Here is a 23,245-nt window from a genome sequence, read left to right as displayed (position 1 = left end):
AGTTATCATTCATGTTTTGTTGTTTGTTATTGACTCGAAGATGCTCCTCCGGACAGCCGAGGTCAGTGGCCTCATGACCTTGAGATGAACTTGGGTACCTGTCAGTTCCCACTAGGTACTAAATACTTCCCTGTTATGAATCTGGGCAAAGCACATGTTGCTTGAAGATGCTTTAACCTCCAATGTTCACATTTTCCGGCTTGGTGGTGGTCTCAGTCTCAGCTAACCTTATATATAGTCCTTGGGAGACTCAATCTGACCCAGCAGAAATTCCCACTGTGAGCAGTGGTGAAGGCCATCATGGTGCTCCCGGATCCAGTCGTAGTCAAACTCAAGGCCCATACTGAGCTCCGTGTGTGCTCCTTGGCGTCTCAAAGCAATGGGCAGTGGGCGCCAGGGAGATACAGTCACCCAAAACATCTTAATTTTATTACACTGGGAAGCAACCTCATTTCATTTTTTTCCACTGGCCAGTAAATTTTCCTACTGAAGCTTGAGATTTTTTTTAGTGTGGTCATTTGATGGAAAGGGGTGATCTGGAACTGTTTTCTTTGTGAAATGTGGTGGGGAGGATCATCCTTAAAGACAACGTCAGGGTCAAGACATAAGACAAGCTGAATTCCTTCCAGAAATCCTCTTGGGAGGCAATCCTTTCAAGGTTTTCTTTTTTTAATAGAAAAATTATAAGGAGTAAAAATTTGATAGTTCAAATATTTGGACCCTTCCCACCTCCATGGAATCAGGGCAGGCCCACGTTCCAAGCTTGGAGAGGAGCACACATCACCAACTGCGCTACTCATCTGAATACGTGAAACATCTTCAACATCTTTCTTTTGCCCGCAGGGAAATAAAAGGCACATGAAAATTGCTTTTATTGAGGACAGGCAAGGAATTTGTCCTGTTTTGTGTGTGTGTGTGTGTGTGTGTGTGTGTGTGTGTGTGTGTGTGAGAGAGAGAGAGAGAGAGAGAGAGAGAGAGAGAGAGAGAGATTGCAGTGACGGTTTTCTCTCAATTAGTGTTTTACTGGCTACCATAATGAAGGTGAATGAGATGGACCTGACAGCATTTTTACATTTGTATCAGCTTCTGTATAACTGACTACAAAAAGCATTCAAAGTGAATGTGGACGTGGAGATGGTATCAAGCACATCTAAGATAAACAGACAACAGCCTTCTTCTTATTACCAGACAAAGAGGAGTGATTCCCAGGGAAGGTGATGCTAAAGCAATATTGTAAATTATAAGCTCATCAAGACAAGCATCCAGAGATGTAAGAACTACGTAGCCAGAAATACTCAGGCAGACCCAAAGCAAGTGAGCAAATAGAAAAGCCATCGGCAGTTAGAAAAAAATTTTTTTAGAAAAAGGTTGGGGCTGGATCTATGGCTCAGTGAAAAGTGACTGCTCCACAGACCTGAGGACCTCAGTTCGGATCCCAGCCTGTGCTTGTAACCCCAGTGTTGCAGGGAGAGACAGGAAGATCCTGAAAACTCTCTAGTTAGCCATTCTCTCTAAAGTGGTGAGTTCTGAGTTCAGGGAGCCTCTCAAAAACAGAGTGAAGTAATTAACGAAGACACCTTAAAATTAACTTCTGACAGACACATGTCGATCCATAAAGACCAGTTCATCCACACAACACATAAGGGTGCCAGTGCACCTTCGCTCATGTGTGAGCATGTGTGCACACAGACACGTTCACATGTGTGCACGTGCACACACAAATCTAGCCACTAGATTCGTAAATTTTGAACTTAAAAATTACCTTGTGCTAGGAGGAATCCTATAGGGGGTTGAAAGCAACATATATACCTATTCCTTTCGGATTGTTTTAAAAACATTTTGGCAGCAAAGATGAGTGAATTTCCAAATTGTACTCTTTGGGGTAAAGACTAGTGAAAATGAGTTTTATAAACAGACCACTAACCACTTCGGGATCCAGTACTTGTTCTCATACTTCCGAGTTCTGAGAACCGACTTGGGAGAGAAATATTGGGCCATCCACAGGACCTTTCCTGCGGTTTTTTTTTTTTTTAAGTTTTCTTTTTTTCTTTTTTCAAACTCATGATGAAAGCAGATTGATGCTGTCCAGTTTATATACAAAAATAAGTGTGGAGTTTAAGACTCTTAGAAAGAAAACGCAACGAGGCCGAAACACCAGTGCTGACTTTCGAAACATCCTCTTCCACCAAACAGTTTCATCACCTCTGGGCATTTTAGCCAATCACATGAACTCTTTCTCAGAAAAGTGGTAAAACCTGGACCTTGAGCTTCTGACTGATGGAAGTTCCCGCTTGGATATTGATGACACATGACCGTATGGCTTGTTTTCAAACATTTCTAGGGTCTACTGTGTCTTCCATGAACTATGTGAAGACAAGTTTGGAAATTATTTCCCTTGTGGCTCTGGAGATGGCTCAGCAGTAGAGATGCTCTTACAAAGGACTCAGGTTCAGTTCCCAGTACCCACATGGCAGCTCACATGTAGTCTGTAACTACATCTTTCCTTGCCCGAGTATAGCAGGCCTGTGTGTGGTATAGACACACATACATATAGTAATAAATATTTCTAAATATTTTTCTAAAGAAAAAATAGCCTTTTAAAATTCCATAGGCATATCCCACTGTGTCCATGTAAAGTGATATCTCACTGAGAAGCATTGGGAGGAGACCAAGGTTGGGGAGACTTTGTTAGCGATGATTATGTTACAAACCAGAAGGATCTGTCTGTGGAAAGTTAATTGTACGTTTTGCATTTGGAGCCTGAGCTTCCTGTCATTACAGACCTTGCCACTCCGAGCAGTGTCTTTCTAATGGTTCAAAAACCGGGAGCAGGCGCTTCAGGAATCTATCCTTTGCACAATACTTATAAATCTACTGAAGGGAAAAAAAAAAAATCAGGTGTATTTTTCTGTTCAAATTTAGTGTTAGAATTACAACCCTTCATTTATTTTACACAATTTTGGTTCCCACTACAGCTCATTTTACAGATTTTGTGTCTGTATGAGAGATAATTAGGATACGAATCTATTCTCACTGCAAAGGATAAGCAGGCAAATTTGCTCGCATTCTTTTACGTAGCTATGGTTACAGTCAGAGGTTTCCTAAGCAGAGAGGGAGATGGGATTGGAAAGGACCACCTTGTTTGAGTCTACTGCTTAACATACATAAAAGTGCACGTTACTACTTGAAAAAAATTCACATTTATTTACTGTCAAACCGTGTTAAACTTTACACTGGATATTAGTGATAGGCTCCTCATTAACATCTTTACACAAAGGGCTTGGAAGAAGAGCAGAGCTTTGCTGAAACAATTTACATGTCATTAGAACTTTACCATAAAATAAATTAATTACTAAATATAGGCAGAAGGAATATGGAAGAGTAATATTTCTGTTTTATTTTATTTTTATTTATTTTTTTTTTTTTTAAAAAAAGAATAGGCACCTTTTGTTCACTAGAAAGTTTGTGAGAGGTGCCCAGTGCCCCCTTCGCCCTCCGTTCCAGAATAAACAGAGGGTTGACTCAAGACCTCTAGATTTCCCCACGTTTGTGCAAGGCATGGCAGGACTTCAAAGAGTTTTCTCCCCATAAAACACACTCTTTTGGCAATAAGAAATTTAAATGTAAGAAAGAGGACTAAGTCGTCACAGCAGACACCGTCCACAGTGGGAAATCAACAGATGGGCAGAGGTCGCCATGACGGGCGGAAGAGGAAGAAACATTGCCTATTGTGTGGGACCAAGAGCTCCACACAATGCTTTCTCCAAACTCTTTTTAAAATTACTTTAATGATATTTTAGTTGGACACAAATGTATTTATTTTACCCTAGCAATAGAACAAAATATAATTTCTTTAGCCATTTTTTTTTCATGAGAATAGTTCATTGTACAGTTGAGGAAACATGAAATAAGGCCTGTGGCTTGATTGCTACTGGTTTTACATGGTTTCAACTGCTGCCTTAATGTAAAAGGTTTGCAGGGAAGTGCAAACGGGTGCAGAATCTCTCTCCTGCTTTTCCAAGTCTTGTCAGGAAAAGTAAGATACAGTCAATTTGTCCCACAGGATCTTAAAGCCTACGTCTTGTATATAATACAATGCAGGCCTACAAAACAAAACAAAACAAAAAACAAAACAGTAGGGCCCTATTTACAGACTCAGTTCACCAACTGCCGCAGGTAAGTAACGTGGCCGGGAGGGAGGGTCTCTTGTTTGTTTTACAATCTCTCTACACAGCAGCAGAAACGTAAAATACCTGGTTGGCATTTCTTTTTTTTTCTTTGTAACAAATAATTCAATTTAGTATACTCTGTATATATACAAAGTTTTTGCATGTTTTATAAAAATTCACAGAACGTCGAGGTTCAGTCTGTTTTGTTTTCCTACAGTGGAGAACCATGGGCCGACAGAGCCGATTCTTCCGGCGGGGTTGGGAGGGAGCTGCAGGGCCGGCTGGCAGCGTCTTTATCAATTAATACTTGCATGTGGCCCTAGGAATCCCTTCGCTGTACTATTAAAGACTCGTTACCAGCTGCATCTGTCCTTCCCTGACATCCCCCTCGGGGATGCACCCTTCTTTGTTAATGGGGATGATGTAACCGTCACTATTGCCTCTGCTGATCTGGTAGCACATCTGTAGTTGGCGGCCAGCTCCAAGATTGGGCATACTTTTATAGTAAATGTCTTCGTTCTCACTTCTCCTGGAGGGAGACAGGTCCTCCGCCATGTCCGGGCTGCTCTCCGGGTAGGGAGAGTCTCTTAGGTTGGGCATGCTCGTGTACAGAGAGTCTCTGTTGGGGGACTGGAGGTGATCGTCAGCCTCGGCCGTCAGCTGGGAGACGTAGCTGTCGGTTGCCTCCGGCTTCACTTTCTTCTGGGGCTGGTAGAGAAGCGAGTGAGTCCGCTGAGGGATGAGCGGAGCCTCCAGCTCTTTGTGGCGGAACTCGAGCCCCGGGTTGTCACCATGCATCAAAGATGAGGCGTCAGCCACAATCGCGTCATCTTCGCTGCTGCTGCCGCCAATCACGGGTTTGACCGGGAGCTTGAGCTCCAGGTTGTGGGTTTTGTTGCCGCCCCGGAGGTTGTTGTGCACTAATTCTGAAATGATCATTTTCTCGAACGCGGTGTCGTTCAGACTTAGTCCACAGTCCACGACCTGCACGCCGTCGTGGTAGTCGGCCTTGCGCAGTGAGTAGCTGTTGTTGAAGTTACCATTTAGCGGTAGCGTATCCATGGCACTTGTGTCTCGGGCGTTGTTCAGTGAATGTCCTGCAACAGAAAAGGGTGGCGTTACCGTCACTGCCTCTGCGCCTTCCTCGAGAAACTTCACTTTTCCTATACAAAACATTTTAATGTCGTTCAGGACAAAGTTGAATTTGAAACCTAACACTCCCATGGTGCTGGGCTTTCCCGAATCCCCAACGGTAAACAGTTGCAACCCTTACATAACAGGAAGAAGTGTTATAAAAAAACGATACTGTTTTCCAGGGAGGGAAAATGGCATACAGAATATTACTTTATCAATTTGGGGGACACAGTCGTTCATCAATCAGATTTTGGTCCAATTTTTTTTGACACATTTACAAACAAGACTTCGCTCCATGCCCTTGCATAGTTAATGCAAAGCAATTTGTAAGTGACGTTTACGTTTTAAAGTACAAGACCATGGCTCATAAAATAAAATCAACAGAATTTGTCCTAAACAACACTAAATTAAAAAGGAACAAGCCACACAACAGAAACCAAAAAGGCAACGTACAACAGAGGCCCACAGAACTGGCAAGCAACTTTTAAACAACGTTCTAACATTTCCTTTTTCTGGAGATGAAGTTAAACAAAAAAAGGGAATGGGAAAAATGGACAGATACAAGGAATTCATGTGGAACAGAGTCAGGCATCTTTCATACTGACAGGACCAGGGTCCACAGGCACCATCCAACAACAAGACAGACAGCAGGTGGGGTGACTCACTCTGGACAACTCACATTATGTCTGTCTGCTCAGGCTATCTGGCCTAAGAGTAGCTGATATATAAAAGAAAGTAAAATGATTTATTGTAACATGATGAAGAATTTCTAAGCTTTCAGCAACTTAGTCAGAGCAAGGGTTCAACAAATTAGATTCCCAGCAAAAAGCAGCCTCGACTTTTCATTGAGGACTTCTCATTGTTATTTTGAGTTGTGTTTGTTACTTAATGGTATGTTTAACAGCAACGGCCTCAGGCCTTCTCAAGGTCAAAGTTGGCCCGCAGCCCTGCAGACTGCATCAGTCACAGTGACAGTACCAAATGATCCAGCAGACACTATTGTGCAAGACTGGCCCAGAGACACCATGGGCATGGAGGGCAAATGCAGAAATGTTAGAGGGTTCCTAAGTATGGGTCACAGAAATTAAACCAAGCAGCGATATTAACTATGGAATGGGAGGAGGTGTCAGCCCTGGCTAGTACATATTTTTTTCAAATTATTATTATTTCTAAAAGAATGAGAGATTGGATACATCTGCTCGAGATATGAAGAGAGGGTCAGGCAGAGAGCGAAGGATGACAACATGCGGTATCTGAATCGGAGTTGCATTTTCAACAGACACAGAGACATGTAAAACTAAGACATCACAGTGATTGTCAGGCAAGGGAAAAAATGAGAGAAAATTAAATGGCCTACACGATGGGGGAGTTAGGTTCTTCAACCTCAAAGCCCTAAAGGGGAGAGGGAAACAAAAAGCGTCTGTCTACAGAGAGGTCTGAAAAGAAAATTAAAAAAAAAATTAATAAATAAACAAATCAACAGAAAGGCATGAGGCTACAGAATGAGACTGGCCACTGTGAGACTGCTGCATTGTATGCAAGGCTTGGAGAGGGTCAGGAAATTCTCGGAAAAGGAAGAGGGGCTCTCTCCTTAGTGCTCACTCCACTCTTAAAGCTGCAGATATCTTAGAAAACAATGTCCTTCAAGAAATGGAAACAAGCCTGTGCATGGTACGAACTTCAGGACCAATTCTAATGGATGGCGGCTAAGCCCGCATTAGCCCCCGCGGGAGGGAGGGTGGGTCTTGCCGTCACTCACTGTTTCAGAAACACTGGCGCTATGACAATGACTTAAGGGCTTCCTGAGTTCAGTTGGGCTGGGTCCCTCCTGTGAGTGCCTGTGTGCCACACTCTTGTTTAAAGCTATGGGTAGAACACTCTGGGCACTCTTCTGTTGTCACACAGCCAAGATGCAGGCGTTCCTTTCCCCTGCAATGAGGGCCAATCTTTCTTTTTTCTTTTTTTCCTATCATTGCTCCCAAAGTGTAAAATAATATACACTGGGTATAACTCAAAAGGTGTTTTCTATGATATACTGCAGATTTAAGACTCTCTGGTTTTGAAGAGGCATCTCTTTCTGCCTATGTTCAGGTAATTCACTTGAAGACTTTGCATAGCCTGTAGCAAGATTACTGTGGGAATGCAGAAATGATAAGTCAATTATTAAGCATTTTGGCTGACAGTACTTCAGGCTTTCGAGAGCAAATTATTTCAGCATTACACAGACTTCAGGGTGGATAGCGTCTGCTACAGACCTTTAGGACTACTGAAAGCCAGTACACAAAGATGCACTGTTGGAATTTGGTAACATCTTTTTTTTTTTTTTTTTTTTTTGGTTGCAAATTGTGAACCACTTGCCCGCTGAGTCTACTTGATGACTGCTAGGTACGTTTTAATTGTGCCCGTTAAAAATCATGCTGAAAAAATTTACATTTGATAGGCAAAGTTAAGTTTGACTCCCATACTTGTCTCTCTGTAGGTTGCTAGAGGAGAGCGTGAGGAAAGTAAGGGAACAAGAAAATGAGAAGAGAAGCTGCAGTTACGTTAACCAGGAATCGCAAGAAGAACAGAAACAACAGACAAACCGGAAACAAAATCCTCTGTTTAACTGCAGTTGTTATTCACAAGCATTATAAGCTAGGCTTAACCATATGTTAAAATTTACCAAGATCTTAAAAATTACTCTTAAATAGTTTTTTAATAAGCTAGAAAATAAAGTAAACAGGACAGGTGAGTGAAACCTCCCCCTCCCCCATTAAAAGCACAGGATACAGACGGACTTAATGGTTCCTGTGCCTCCAAAGTTCCTTACAGAACAGGAAAACTACATAAAGCTGCACTATACTATAGTTTGGGTCTATTGATAATGCCGGGTATAACTCTCTACACCCAGACATCCAAATTCTCTTTATCTAGCTCATTCCAGAAGCAAAATTTGTCAGCAAGGTTTAGAGTCAACTGAACAATATATTATATAGATAGGATACCTCTAAATGATATAAATCTTGAAGATGGGCTCTCGGACCATGTGATGTCAGTCCTGTAATAATATATTAAGATTTATGCCACCTGTGTCAAAAACATGGACAATTATAGCCAACCTATCACGACTGAGCTCTTACTATAATATAGTGCAGTTTTACAAGCCTGGCACGGGTAATACCTTACTTCTTAATTTGAAAGAGTAAAGAGGTAAGAATAAGAAATACATAGCAATGAGTTACTTTAGAAATAGGCTCAGAGCTCTGTTTAGCAGCACAGAAAGATAGTTTTATTTGTGAGTGTAAGCACACCTGGTGAGTTAAACACAGGAGCTGAAGGGGCATTACACACAACTGTCTCAGCGAGCAATGTGTTATAGGGGTTGTTAGTGCCGTGGGGCCGAAGAAGAGGGTTTGTTAGTAGGTAATTGCCAGTCATTCCTAAAGCAAAGAAACAGAAAAAGAGTCCATCAGTGCTTGTTTCAGGGTAACAGTTGCAGTATTTTTAGTTCATTCATTGGGCAGTGGGCAGGGTTGGCAATGGAAAGTCTGCCGGAATTTTCCTGACTCTATTTGAACTACTAATCTGGAGGAGAGAGGGGAGAGGGAAGTTAAATTCTGGTAATTCGCAGGTGCTTTCTAAGTCTCCCAAGTAAACACCTGCCGAGAATGACATTTACTAATTTATACAAAATCACTGTTAAACAAAAATGGCAATTAAATGCATGGAGAACAACATTGTGCTTCATGATGCAACTGCTTAATATTAAAACCCTAACCACCAAGGCCCAGCAGAGGGAATCTCAGACTTTCAGACTTACAGGTGTAGGACCGTCCCTCATGAAAACATCTGTGTTAATACTGACTTGCACACAAGCAGGGGGGGAGAGCAGCTTCCACAGACATGTGAGAAGGACGGCAAACTGCAAATGGCTGCACTCACGAAAGGCAAAAAGCACACATGCTGGTGGGGGTGGGGCGGGTGGGGAGGGGCACGAGAATTATTAGACCAGGACAAGCGTGTTCGTTCTCTACTCTCATTTGTTTGCCAGGTTTCAGAAGTGAGTCTAAAATTTTCCTATGTGACTACCGTGTCAACAGAATTACAGTAACCCCTGGCAAAGGTGCAACAGAGCCGTCACTCACTGTACCCGCTAAGTCAGACACCTTTGCTCCACTAATGTAATTTGACTAAAATCAGGTCAAAATCAGGCTGGTATGGACATCATACAGATACCCTTTCCATGCACAGTGGAACCTCGGCATGGCAACTGTATCTCTTACAGACACTAAATCAAAACTTAATACAAGGGCAATTCTCCATACCTGACTGAAATTTCCTAAATTCTACTTGGAAGAACCCATGGTTTACATATTCATGCCTTAATCTTGCTAAGTTCCTACACTGCTGACCTTGACTGTAGGAACTAAAATGGTTTATATTACACATGTAAGTTGGTTATACTCAATACATGGAACTCTATGGGGGAACCTGGCTTATATAATTCCATGCATATCAATTTACTACTACAAATGTTTTGCGATTTAATATTTACTTTAGAAATATAAAGGATCTTTGCCAAAACTATGTGAATTTTCGATGTGAATTGGCACTATTCTACATAATTAATGGTTACTTTTCTTCAAGTAGTACCTAAAGAACGCTAACTTGCCTAGACGCCTTAGAAAGGACAGGTGTGCACTAGTCAGAGAAACATTTTGCTCTGTAACAAGGTATGTTTTCAACAACTAATTTTTCCACTGATGTTCTGTTAATGTGGAGCTTTAAATTATATTTTCTTTCACTATCTTACGGAAGTAATATAAATCTATACATACTTTGATGACTGATGTTATAAGTCGACCCACCCAAAGTTGACTATCTGGTGATCTAAGCCCACGGGTAAGAAGAGTGTCTCCTCTAGAGTTAGTCTAAGCTCAGCTCGCACAAGCACAACCTTCGGGCTGTATCACGCTGTCCCCTGGATTCCCTCAGTCTAAGCTTGCACAAGCACAACCTTCACGCTGTCCCCTCGATTCCCCCGATAACTGACCTTGATTAAGGGTAGAAGTGCTATTGATGTCACCTGAGATAAAAGACGATTCAGACTGCTTCCTCACGGTGTCATTCCACATCCTTCTTATACGGCTCTGTTAACAGCAAACAGCGAGACAAGCATGTCACCGTCACCTTCACTTCCCCCGGCTTCCCTCACTGACACCACCATGATCCGCCCTGAATCATTAGTAGATGGCTGGAGTTGGGACCTTCAAAAATGAGGACAGCAATACTGCCCTGTTCCTCTACTACAGGCTGTGTGATCTTTAATCTAAACACCTTGGTGAGTCTGTTAGTTAGTTAGTTAGTTAGTTAGTTAGTTCATTTACTTATTGAGACACGGTTTGTGTAGGCCAATCAGACCACAACTCAGTCTGTAGCCAAGGATGCGCACGAATCCTCTGCCCCCACCTCCCCAGGGCCGGGATTACCACACCTAGCTTTCATCTTCCTTTCTTACCTCTTATTTTATGGCCTTGTTTAAAGTGGAGAATTATTAAATGAATTGTTATGTCTACTGAAAACTGTCCCTAAATAACCTTGGAGTACAAATGAAGCTCCCCAAAAAGTATGCTCGTACCTGGGTGTTGACCCAGACTACATATTTAAGAAGAGACTAAAATCAAAATCCTAAAAGAGGGCAGTACTTACTACCTACACGAGAAGGAGGAAACAATTAGTGTGCCTAAACAGAACAGGTCTCTGCAGGCTTTCTATAAATAAGGTTAATGAAAGAGTCTGTCAAGCCCTCGGTTACCTGTGTGCCAGAGGAGTACCGGGCACTGGTGCGGGTGGTGGACGCCTTCACAGAGCTGTGCGGGCTCTCAGTCGGGAGGCCGCCACAGCAGTACCAGTGTCTGAAGCACTTGCCGTACTCTTTTCGTACCTGGATTGAATAAGCACAAGACAGAGGATTGATGTGAGTGAGGCCGAGTCTCCAGCTCTCTAATTAAACTAGCAATGAAGACATCTGAGAAAGACTTAAACTTCCATAGAGACGATAGTGAACCCACTCGGTTCAATGCAAGGTGCTGAAATATTAGTCACTACGGTCAGCTCTGGCCTGAAGACAGGCTGGGGTGGCTTTAAGATTTCATTTGGAGATGCTTTGCAGGCAGCTACTATTATGCAAATTCTAATTAAAAGTGATTTAGTAAAGGTTTGTTCTCTCTGAATAGTTAGTGACTACTATTTTGGCAAAATAATTATACCAAAGATTCAGCATCACCGATGCTTGTCTGTACATAACCAATCTGGAACTCTATCCTGGTTCTTTCGTGAGCTTAGCCTTCCTCAGAAGTCAATACAAGAACTAGACTGCACAGACAAGGCACGTTTGGCACTAGAACAAAGCCAATAATAAGTACTTTCATACAGTCACCAATGGGAAGGATGTTTCTCTGGTTTTCTGCTATGTCTGCCTTTGGGTGCTGGGGAACCCACAGTTCCGCTGCCCTCCGCTAGCACACAGCATGCTCATGTGTGGCTTCCATTAGTAGCAATGCGTTCCTCATGCCATATGTTCTGTTCCCTGAAGCTGCATTAGATGACTAGACACAAGCATTGACTAGCCTAAAAGGAAGTTTAGCTTAACCTTCAAACTTTGAAATCCAACCACTAAGGTGGGCCCCCCCTCTCTCTATCTCATGGAAAGTGAGTGGTATAAAAGTAGAGAGGGAACTGTGGGAAGGGGCTGATACGTGAGGGGTATCACTATATTGGTGGATTAACATTGTTTTTGTACATTAAAGTTAGATTCTGAAATGAAGATAGACAAGGAAAAACTGAAGAAAAAACAAAAATCTTTTCTAGATTATAGAATACTTAAGGTCAACCCCCTCATATTTAATATGTTACTGCCCTACAAAGGTCCAGACTGATACTCCTTCCAAAATTATAAAATTAATGCCACCAGACGGTAAGCCTAAGCAGAATTGCACAGTCACCTTCTCCGTTCATGACGTGATACACATTAGAGCCAACGTGACCAGCATTAGGCTGTCAACACATTTCCTGGGCCCTACTGTGCTCATTGAAGCATAAAAAAAAGCTTTTATTTTTTTTTTCCAACTTAAGCATTTTTTAAGTCATATTCTTAAGAATCTATCACGGCAACACCCACCAAGACACATGTAAGACTGTGTGACACATGTAGCTATTAACATAAAAACAGAGGGAACACTCCACGCTCAAAGATCACACAGATGCAGGAGGAAGCAGTCCTCCAGCCTCTGCAGCTAATGCAAAGCTTTATGGCAAAGCCAGTGGGCGTGGCCTTTGGGAAGTGACCAACCCAGGGCAGTAATGCTTTATGCAGGCTGCGTGCTAGCTAACACAGTATATATATCTTTCCATAAAAATACAGTGGTTCCCAAGGACAATGTTCAAGATTTTAAAGTCCATTGCTATTAAAACACAGGACACCTTAGGAAAATTTCCTGCACACATAACAGCTATTAGTAGCTCTGAAAGCCTATATAACCAAGACAATGGCAATCAAAATGGTATTTTATCCAAATAACACCCTCCGGTGTTGGTTTTGCCTAATGCCTATATTGCTGTGACTGTACATTATCTGTCAGTATTTCACGTTCCACCATCATTATCTCAAAATTACAGCTTATTCAAAAACCGATGGAAGTAACAACACTATCATCTTGTCAGGGCTGAAAACTTAATAGTTTTCACTTTCACAGTTCTCTTTCTCTGTTCAATTTAGTGACCAACTAGTAATAACAGAATCAAAAGACTCCATCAGGCATGCAGGTGGGGAAGGGCGATTCTGGTGAGAGGCACAGACATTCTACGCTTAGATGACAGCTAAGTGTTTCCTTGGTTCTAGCTACAGATTCAAGGTTTTCATCCCCAACTTTCATTTTCAAAATCATATTTGCTCACTCTACTTCACGTGCATGAAATGGGAACAAAGGCATCATAGGTGAAACACTGAATGATGCTTGTTTTAGATCTCTCCAAATCTCTCAAAAGGCAACATCAATATTAATCTTTTGCATGTCTGGGTCTTTAAAATTTAATGTTATTTGTCCTTGGATTCTTTTTCATTGTAGACCGCTGTATTCTTGGTGAGCTAAGACTGAAATTAACCTTGTACGGCTTGTGCAAGTTTTTACTTATGCACAAGTATTTCACAAACCCTTCTGCCAAAGAAGGACTCATAACATAACTATCTAGTCTGCTGTAGTTCCAAACAGAGATTCAAAAGATGACGGTTGCTATGCCACTCTGCGTGGACGACGCTTACATTTCTAGACAGGTATTCCAGACAATTGAAGCATGATACTGTTTATGAACAAGCCAGCTTCAGGAGAAAGCTTCTACAGACCCATTTCCAAGTCAAAGGTCAAGTACGCTGAACATCTCTGCCCAGAGATGGCCTTCACTTACTTTCTTTTGAAGGGCACAGTGGAAGATGAAAATGAACAGTCCCTGGAAAGCATTGAAGGCGGTGAAGAGATAGGCCATGACAACGGTCTCCTCGTTAACAAAAAGCAACCCAAAGGACCAGGTGAGACCCAGGAGACACAGCAGGGCGAATGCGCCGAGCACCCAGGACCTGGAAAAAGAAAGTGAATTGTTTTTATTTAAACAGGTTCAATGAGGGAGGGCACACTTAACTCCTTATTTAGACTCAGTGGTAGAGGGTGACTTGCTCTATGGTCACCCAAATTCAACAGCTTTTGGCTTTAACCTTCCACCGATTAAGAAAAAAGAGCATTTAGTACTGCAGCTTCCAGTGAGCACAGCAACAGCGGGTATGGCCTTTTCTCGCTCCAGAATGAACAGGTACCAAACTATATTAAAATGCAAGGTGTAAAATATCCCCCGTGGCTTTACTGCCTTTCACGTGATTTTTAGTGGAAGAGAATGAGGAGTCCTTAATTAGTTTACTCCTGTATTTTTCTTCCTGTGGTGTACTCATATGATATCAGATAACATGACACAACCACAGAAAGCTTAAATGGCAGATAATCACGGAGAGCCTAAACTTCAGACTAATCAACTAGTCGGAGGTGAGCCTAGGAAGTTACAATGAGAGTATGAAAAGACCTAGCTGAAATGAGATTAAAAACACGCACACGCACACACACACTTCAAAATAAAACTTCAAAATAAAATATTCTGGCAGAGATTTCATCATGAATAGCTTAAGGCGAAAATAACTGCAGAAAACAGGGCGGAATGAGAAGGGCTTAGAGTCATTGCATTCCATGGTCTAACTAATGATCTTACTTGATAAATGGCTTATTATCTTCATAGCTAGAAAGCATTATAAGCAGAAAAGAGAAACAAAATTATTAGACAGAATTAAAATAGAAAGTAATATGAACTCATTTATATATTTTATAAATTAGTCAAAACTAAGGAAGTCAAAATGCAGAGGCAAGCAATTAAAAAAAAATAAAGGCACATTATAGTTTAAGGACACTACAGCAAATTAGATACTCCAAAATAACTATAAAAATTAAGAGCAATTCATGATACTGACAGATTTGCAAAAAAAAAAAATATATAGATCATGCCATAAGAAATTTGTTAATGCAGGGTTCTGCCTTACCCAGGTAAGTCCGTATTATAGTAGCCATCACAAACACGGTAATTACTGGCATAGGTGAGAAGACAGAAGGAGGAAGGGAGAAAAGAGAGAGACGCTAACGATTAGCTCTCTCTCTTACCATGCAACATGCAATGAAGCTGGCACTAACCTATTTAAAATATCTAATTTAAAAAAATTACCCTTACTATAGATCTGCCATTTTTAACATTAAAAATAGTATTTTCACAATATTGGCATATTCAACTTTAACATCTCCTTGAACCCCACATCAAGAGTCACATTTTAAAAATAAGTCTGAAAGTGCTTCCATAGCTGATTTAATGAATCAACAGCTATCAATTTTGGGTTAATTAGATAGCATTTTCACTAATAGAATATTGCAGATTTTATTCAACATTGAGATAAAGTAAACACTGTTTAATTAGCATGAAAACAACAGATAATCTTCAAGATAACAATAGTAATAGAGTAAATTCTCTTAGGAAAACTGGATTAGGAAGAGAAACTGCTCAGAATTCTTAAATCAAAAAGTCATTTAACAAAACAAACTTAATATAATCATATCAGCCATGCAAACAGGGCCATCGTTTGGAATCGCATTTTAAATTCAAATAAAATCACTACAGTGACATGAAATTTCCATGAAGCCACAGAAACGATTTCTCTGCTCTAGATCACGTCAGAAATTATCTACTTCTGGACCAATGCCCGCAATGTGGTCACAGGGAAACTGAACCTTGATCAGTAAAATTTCATTCAGAATTCCTTCTATAGTTGCCAGAAGGCAGAGACGCCTGTGCCCCCTGTGGAGAATATCTTTTACTGAGCTCCTCAAGTATAACGGTTCAAATACAAAGTACTTACTTAATGTTTTCCAACCTGCTAGAATCTGGTTTCAAAGTGTTTGAATGTTTCACCATTTTGCACAGCGTGATCACCAGGAAAATAACATTTAGCTGTTTTAGTGGATAAAGAAACACGGATTAGATCACTACGGACAGCGAGTAGAATACATTTTGCAAATGCCGTTAATGAGTTCACCCAGTTCAGTTCCTGCAGCATATGGACACCGTACACAGTGAGTCGGTTCCATTTATGTGTACAGTGATAGATTCAGGCTGTGAGGAAAACACCCTGGCTATTATGAGTGATCTAACAGATCATTTGACATGGAACTGCAAGCTCATTAAGCCAGTATCATGTGGTAATGATTAAATTAATTAAAAAACCTAGATTAGTTTCGTTAGCTAAATGTAGTCCAAAGACTTTAGTTCTGAGAAGTACATTCGTATCAGGCACCTGCAAAGGAGAAATTGCTGAGTTCTAGAGACCAGTCTGACAGCCTCCTTCATGATGTTGACCAACTAAACACAAAGAATGAGACTTGCATGATCTATACACTAAGGTGACCGAGAAGAACCAATTACACACAGTACATGAAAGTTAATATTAATGAGACGGTAAAGTTTTTATTGTCTGCATACTTCCTACCTAATGTTAAAAAGCATTCATCTTTTCTTCCCATAATTACACTGCCTGAAACTTAGTTATTTCCAACAGAATAAGTCCTACTAAATGTTCAGCAGAATGAACACTTTAGGGACAACCTAAAACCATGAGGGATGGAATTTGACACAGAAGGCCTGGATTCCCTACAGATTTGACTGAGGAGAGGTAAAGGCAGGTAAAATGCTGCAGCTCCCAGCCCCAAGCTGAGTGCAGAGGGGAGCACTCTTCTGTGATCTCCTAAAACCAGAGCTAAGCTCCGCTACCCGTGCTTGTGACATTTCCTTCCTTCCTTCATAATTCCATCTGTTCATGGCTCTTGAAGAACTCAGCAAGACCTGGAGTCTTCTGGACCTGAGGAAGATTCAGGAAGCACACACTGTATGGACTGTTTCTGGGTAGGAGGTGCCAACGTAACTGTTACCATCACACTCCTTCACAGTGCTAAACCCACTCACAATGCTAAACAAGCACACGACCTCACACGAATTCATTGTTACTTCTGATTTTATAATCAGAAAGCATTATATGGCTCAATTCATTAAAAATCTCCAGCTGTCCCCAGTGATGAGTTTGGGAACGAGGCAAATCCTTTATGTGGTGTATTATTTTTTGTCTGGTGCACTTAATTATTCCTCTTAGTTGTAGAATTTTCTCCTTTTTCTCCTTTAAGGAGTAAAAGGAGGTTCACGGTGTAACCTACATTCACTGGCTGATGGTCTACCTTTCCAGGCTAGTTTACAACAATTATCTGTTTTGCCCCTAAGAATATTTAACTTCTTAAAAGAGTTATCAGACAGAAGATAAAGCCATAGGAACATTTCTTGCTTTATTTTTACAAGATTCTTCCAGCTGGTTTATAGACACACTTTTGTCTTCAGAGATGGACCACATAGTACTTTTCATCCAACAAGTATTTTATTAACTGGTGTAAGCTAGACAAATATGTGTTTACCTAAGACAGACTTAGCCTCTGAGAAATTAGAAGTCTCTCTAGCAAGGAAGTAAACTCATTTAAATGGTTGTGATAAGAAGGATTTCTAACAGTTTTTAAAGGGGGAAAAAAATCAACAATGCCATTAATTTTCTATTTAAGTGGCAGTAGCCTTACCTAATAGCATTAAAGAACGGCCGAAAGGCAGAAGCCCGCAGCAAGCCCAGGCTCTGCTGCGAATCTCAGTGTGGATGCCTGTGTATCAGTCAGGGTGGCAGCTGCTCATAGACCCCTACACTTCAATACACTAAATACAACCATCCAACATCAAGGGAAACAAACAGTTGGACTCCAACTCTTGAATGCAGTGACCTTCTTTATAGAAGGAGATGAAATCGTTCAACTCTCTCCATCTTTGAATGCTAGGAATGGAGAGGATGTGTTTGTTTGTTTTTGATAGATGGTCCCACTATGTAGTCCCAGCTGGCCTAGAACATTACTTCCAATGTGCTGGAATTAAAGATGCATACGCCACACCTATCTTAGCTTTAAAGATTAAGTGATTTAAGAAAACTGACATGATAATCACTTTAAGGATAAATATACAATATACTCCACAAAAACTTATGATGGAAAAAATATGATAAAAAAAGACAGAAAAAATAATAAAATGCTCAGTGGGGTTTTTTTAATTGAAATTGTATTTCAAGTGTCTACAAAATTTCCAATTTAAAGAAATGGAAAAAGTAAACGCTAGCTAATGACATACTGTCATAGGAATTCCAGTTAACTCACACATAAGGCCTTAGCCTCTGAAGAAAAACCACTTGAAAACACAGACATAACAGAGCAAGGGTATAGTTAGTAGGACAAGATGCCATTATTTCTAAACAAATTAATTATAAATGGAACACAAGGGGAACTCTTAAGGCACAAGATGGCAAAAAAGTGTCCATCTAAGAAGTTTTTTCCATGCCTATTAAATAATAAAATTTCAGTGACATCTATTATTTGCAGGGTACAGAGAAATGGAAGAAATGTTTGTGGCATAGACACTGAACAGTGGAGAGCCCACCAGCCATCACACACACACACAGGGACATCCTCCTGGAAAGGAGGAGAGTAAGGGTGGAGACAGTGCTGTCCCACGCTCTCTGCTGATCCAGCGTTTGAACCGTGGGGCTCAGATCTAGACACAGAAAGCCCAGGTGAAAGAAGCTTCCATAAAATGGGTGGTTCAGAAAAGTCACATCAAGACAAAACAGTGTTCGAGTAGACTACTGCCTAACACACTTGAGTTTCTTTCTGTGCACTTCTCCCAAGACGTAAATGGCGTTCTAGTCCACACTAGTATTTTCTGCTTTGTCTTTTGAAAAGTAACAAAATAAGTTAATAGAAGAAAAAATGTGTAAATAAAAATTTGCTTTTAACTTTCTTCTTTCTCTAGTTTACTTTTACTGTCTTCTATAAGCTTGGGAAACCAAAGAGATGACAATACTCAGACATTTCCCTGTGTCTCACTGGAAGGTGACAGTCCCTGCTCCTCCTGTCCCTTGTCCTGAGTAGGACATCCTCAGCCCCAGCCTCTGCTCTTCATTGTTGCGCCCCCTGCAACACAAATACTAAACACTAATGAGTTTAAACATAATATTTGAGGGTAGCTTAAAAGAGTATATATCGGCGGATAAGGAAAAGTGCTAGGCTATATAGGCAAAGCTGTGTCTAAGGCCAATTATTCACATAAATCAGTACACTGATGTTATTACAACTGTGTTAGGCATGCATATGCCCTAAATGGATAGGGTGATAATTGGGTAACGAGAAGCAATTCTTTCAGGAATCAATAGGAATTAATCCTACATTAACACTCCACTGTGGCCTAATGTGAGAATGTGAATAAGAGGAAGCCTAAAGGGGGCAGCAGAAGGGAAAAAATTCTACTCAGCAAATAGAAAGCATCGATAGAATAGAATAACAGAAAATAGACATGATAGATAAATACCAACCAACCAACCCACTAAACTTGGGCAATCTTCCAAGGACTAATACTACCCCCATTATAACTACATCGATTATTATTGAAATCATACGTTGTTAATTTAATGGCACTGAAGAGTTAAGCATCACCTATGTCGCTTGCATGACCATACAGAAGGGCTCTCATGAAGGGAAGGCCCCCAGGGGTTAGAGGAAGGCACAGTTCATCTCATGGTCATCAATTTGCCTCACGGAATCAGATCTGCCTGGGCACAGTAGCTTAGCATTCTCCCCACAGCTTGCAGGGCTGACATGGATATGATAAGACAGAAGACCAGGCACAGCGCTCTGAAATAACCTGGCTGAACTGCACATGTTCCGACCCTCTTCGTCCTCCCTGGAGCTTTGGCTACCTGGCAAATGCAAGCCGAAGACCTCGCTCGTGTCTCCAGGTCTCCGCTGTTCGCCAAGCAGGAACCGACTTCCCCTGGACGAGCAGCCGGAGAGGTGTTCTCTGAAGAAGACTTCTAAGTGAGTGTGTGAGCTGAACTCTCACTGAACTGAATTAATTATTAATGATGCAGATGGAGCTGTCCAAATGATAAGAACAGCTCCTGACGTGTCATGATCCAAGGCTTCATTAAACCATTTCAGGCATACTAATGGTTTCCCCCTGCTCATTACTAACTGGCACTTTTCTCATAGATATAATAAGTCCAGTGCCTGTAGGTAAGACCTTCTATAGAAAGGCATTAGGTAGGAGGCTTTATTTCTCATAGCCTCTTATTCTTCAGAGATCAGTATGAAGGCATACCGATTTAATACTATTGTGCTAAAGTGGTTTTAAAAGTTAGAATTCAAAATGTATTTTCTTAGAATGGCAAGAAAGGTTTTGTTATAACGATATTCCTTACAGAGACAGTATATAATACACTTTATATTATTAAAACTCAGGTCGAAATTAGATTTAAATGACTTGGATAACCACGGTTATCTACACAGGTGTTTTCAGCATACATATGCTCTAAGATCTTATTTCTCAATTTAGGTTAGACATTGTATATCCATATATTGTTTTGCATTCTCTCTGTGCTGGCTAATTAGAGGGTGAAGCAATCTCAGACTCTCAAGGAGATGTGTATGCAATTGCTGCCTGCTGCTTTCTTGGGCTTGTTTTAGGCTGGGAACAATGTTACCCAAAGCCCTTCATAGTTTCAATCTGAAGGCAGAGTAGAGTATAGCTGTGAACAGAGACTGATAAATGATGGGCATTTGTGGAAAATGGACAATGCTCTAAAATATCTGTACTCCTTTCTTGCCTACCGAGTACCCATTAGGTTACTTTGCAAATGAAATGGTTTTTCTGTATTAGTGCTCACCTTTATAGATGTAAATCTTAGTCAACAGAAGTAAACACGTGATATTTTTATGTCCCAGACATCCCTAAAGCAACATTTGTATTTAATCGCTAAATACAAATGAGTCTATTTCAGGAGCCTGAGAAGTCTATGTCTTCAGGGCAGCCATTGGTGTACATTCATTCTACAATGCACTGAGCATGTGCTCAACTAAACCAAGAGCCAGAACTGTGGCCACAAGCCGGATAGAATAACCTAACAGGAAAGCATCGTCTCAAGAACACTGACGACATGTCAGTGGTTTACATGGGCATCTGTCACTATTTCCAGTTTGCTTTGTTAAAGTAACTATGTGAAAGAACTGTGGTAAGAACTAAATGCACACAGTAGTTTTTAGATATTTTAAGTGTAGTTCAACAACAAATTCTGTTAATTGTTTCTGAGAGTTCCATGCCCAGTGTCCTTTCTAATATCTTTTCTGCTTGTTCTGAGACAAAGCTGAAGATTCGACTGCCCTGCCCTGCTCTGCCTGAATGAACGACCAGGGACTTTCTGTTCCTGTCTGACCAATTCTGGGGGTCACAGGTTCTCCATGCTACACTTGCAGTAGTTTATGTGACGATTGGGATGGTGCTTATCAATCCCTCAATATGGATTGAGGGGTGAGCTTTTCTTTCAGAATTTATTTAAAACACTAGTTAATATTTAAGCACCCTTAAAAAGTCTGTGAGTCACCTTGTTTTGGAAAAGAAAATAATAAAAAAAATTTTATATAGCAATGAAATATTTAAAATAGCAAGACCCAGCCACTTTAAGAATATGAATTCAGCAGAGATGATATTTAAACTTGTTTATGTTATCTTTACAAGCTTCTAAAGGCTAGTAATGTCCATTTCTATCTACGCTGTACTATAACTGGGTCAAAAGTTTAAATGATAAAATCCTGCTATTACACTTCAAATATGACTATAGATCTAAGGTTTAAAAAAATGCATTAATGTTACTACTGCTGACTTAGAGAAAATTCATCTAAAAATAAAATTGTACTGATTTTTCAAAATTATTTAAGTCTTCAAAAGAATACTTTTAGTGAATTTAAGTCATTTACTATCCTTTTGTAAGGATTTATAAAGCTTTATAAAGATTTATGATCTAAAAGAATTTAAGGTATGAATATTCACATGAAATACTAAGTTGCTATTAGAATGGAAAAAATAAATTAGGTCCATGTGCCTTTTTTAAAAAGCCAAATAATTCTTAGTGCGGCTGATGGTTTTATTTTGTTTTTGTTTTGTTTTATTCTGTTTGTTTGTATTTTTATGCTGGTTCAGAAGACTGAATTAGAAATAGCACAGTGTAATTCTCACAGGAGAGGTGGTTTTCCAGCATAGTTAATTAGACAATGTACAACCTTCAATAATGACAAGAGTCTAAACATGCTATACAATGTTGTCCTTTTAATGGGCATGCTAACATCTTCAAGTGTATATATAATAGTCAGCAGTGAGAGGGTGCATCTTTGTTTGAGTTTCTCTGCAGCAGAAGCAACTGGAAAGGTGGTGAACGTGGAGTCTACTTACCAGAATAATGAAGGTAACAGGTCCAATGAAACTCCATATGAAATAGTTATCAACGTGAAGCCAGCAACTATTGGGAAGGGAAGACAATGCATTAAGTAGCTTTCCTGGATCCTTACAGCGAGCAGAGCATCAGAGCCACAAAAATTCAGGCAAGAAACCAAACCTTTGAAGTTACATTAAGCACAGGTGAGAAGAATTTTATTAATAATTCCGAGTTGGTTTGGATTCAACAAAGTTTAGCGGTTTGTTTACTTCAACCTACAGCAGGCTCACTTTAGGCACAGGATAGGAGAACTGAAGGCCCACCCCAGCCCCAAAGGCCTGGAACCTTCCCCTTCCTTAGAGATGAGCTCTAGCAATATACCACACTGGGTTGTCATTTTTAAACTCTAGATGTAGTCTTTAAAATGCCTCTCAGGTTGGTCAGAATTAAACTGCTTAACAGAATTTAAAGTGTAAGCATTCAGATGGTATCAGTGGCAAAACAGTATCGAATAAATACCTCCATCAGGAATGGACGAATACAAGGGGAGAAATAAATCACAGATCTGCCCCATTAAAATATATGACGCATAAACTCATTAAGACACACTTTAGCTGGTGGTTCATATTTCATACAATTCTGAATCCTCACTGAATTTCCCTTATTCCTCTCTCACTATGTTTTTCACTATCTGTAACGTCATGGGTTCCTTGACTATAAATAAATCTTATTAGCTAATTTTACTGGAGGATAAAAAAAACCAAATGGAGTTGGAAGTCAAATTTATGTCTTCGGCAAATGAAATGCGGCCATGTCTTCCTTCTGCCACTCTCTGTAAATATCTGTGTTTTTTTAGGAACAAGAGAGAGTGACTATATTTTAATCCTCTCAAAGGCCCTGGTAAAAATATTATCAAAGCACAACACACAGGAAGGGATGTGCCGCCGCCGCCATGCAACCGTGCACCCTGCACGGAATCAGCCAAGCA

The 23,245-nt window shown here is 40.5% G+C and overlaps 1 protein-coding gene across 11 annotated transcripts in view; it reads right to left on the bottom strand.

The window, feature by feature from the left end:
* Positions 1-3,181: 3,181 nt before the first annotated feature.
* Adgrl2 (adhesion G protein-coupled receptor L2) overlaps positions 3,182-23,245 on the bottom strand; it is a 175,144-nt gene continuing 155,080 nt past the window's right edge. For 6 of the 11 annotated variants that reach the window (XM_052178963.1, XM_052178962.1, XM_052178967.1 and 3 more), the window contains 6 exons: positions 22,275-22,341; positions 15,784-15,875; positions 13,749-13,917; positions 11,101-11,229; positions 10,339-10,435; positions 3,182-5,266 (listed from right to left, as the gene is read on the bottom strand). In XM_052178963.1, coding sequence (XP_052034923.1) covers positions 4,512-5,266; positions 10,339-10,435; positions 11,101-11,229; positions 13,749-13,917; positions 15,784-15,875; positions 22,275-22,341 — 1,309 coding nt within the window. In that variant the 3' untranslated portion in view covers positions 3,182-4,511. Of the gene's footprint in view, positions 5,267-8,290; positions 8,344-10,338; positions 10,436-11,100; positions 11,230-13,748; positions 13,918-15,783; positions 15,876-22,274; positions 22,342-23,245 lie in introns of all 11 variants that reach the window. The other 5 variants (XM_052178969.1, XM_052178972.1, XM_052178966.1 and 2 more) reach the window with 3 other exon arrangements.

The sequence above is a fragment of the Apodemus sylvaticus genome, chromosome 4 (assembly GCF_947179515.1).
Source record: "Apodemus sylvaticus chromosome 4, mApoSyl1.1, whole genome shotgun sequence".
Classification (NCBI taxonomy): Eukaryota; Metazoa; Chordata; class Mammalia; order Rodentia; family Muridae; genus Apodemus; species Apodemus sylvaticus.
Note: the sequence above shows the minus strand (reverse complement) of the source record. Positions and strands in the feature narration are given on the sequence as shown.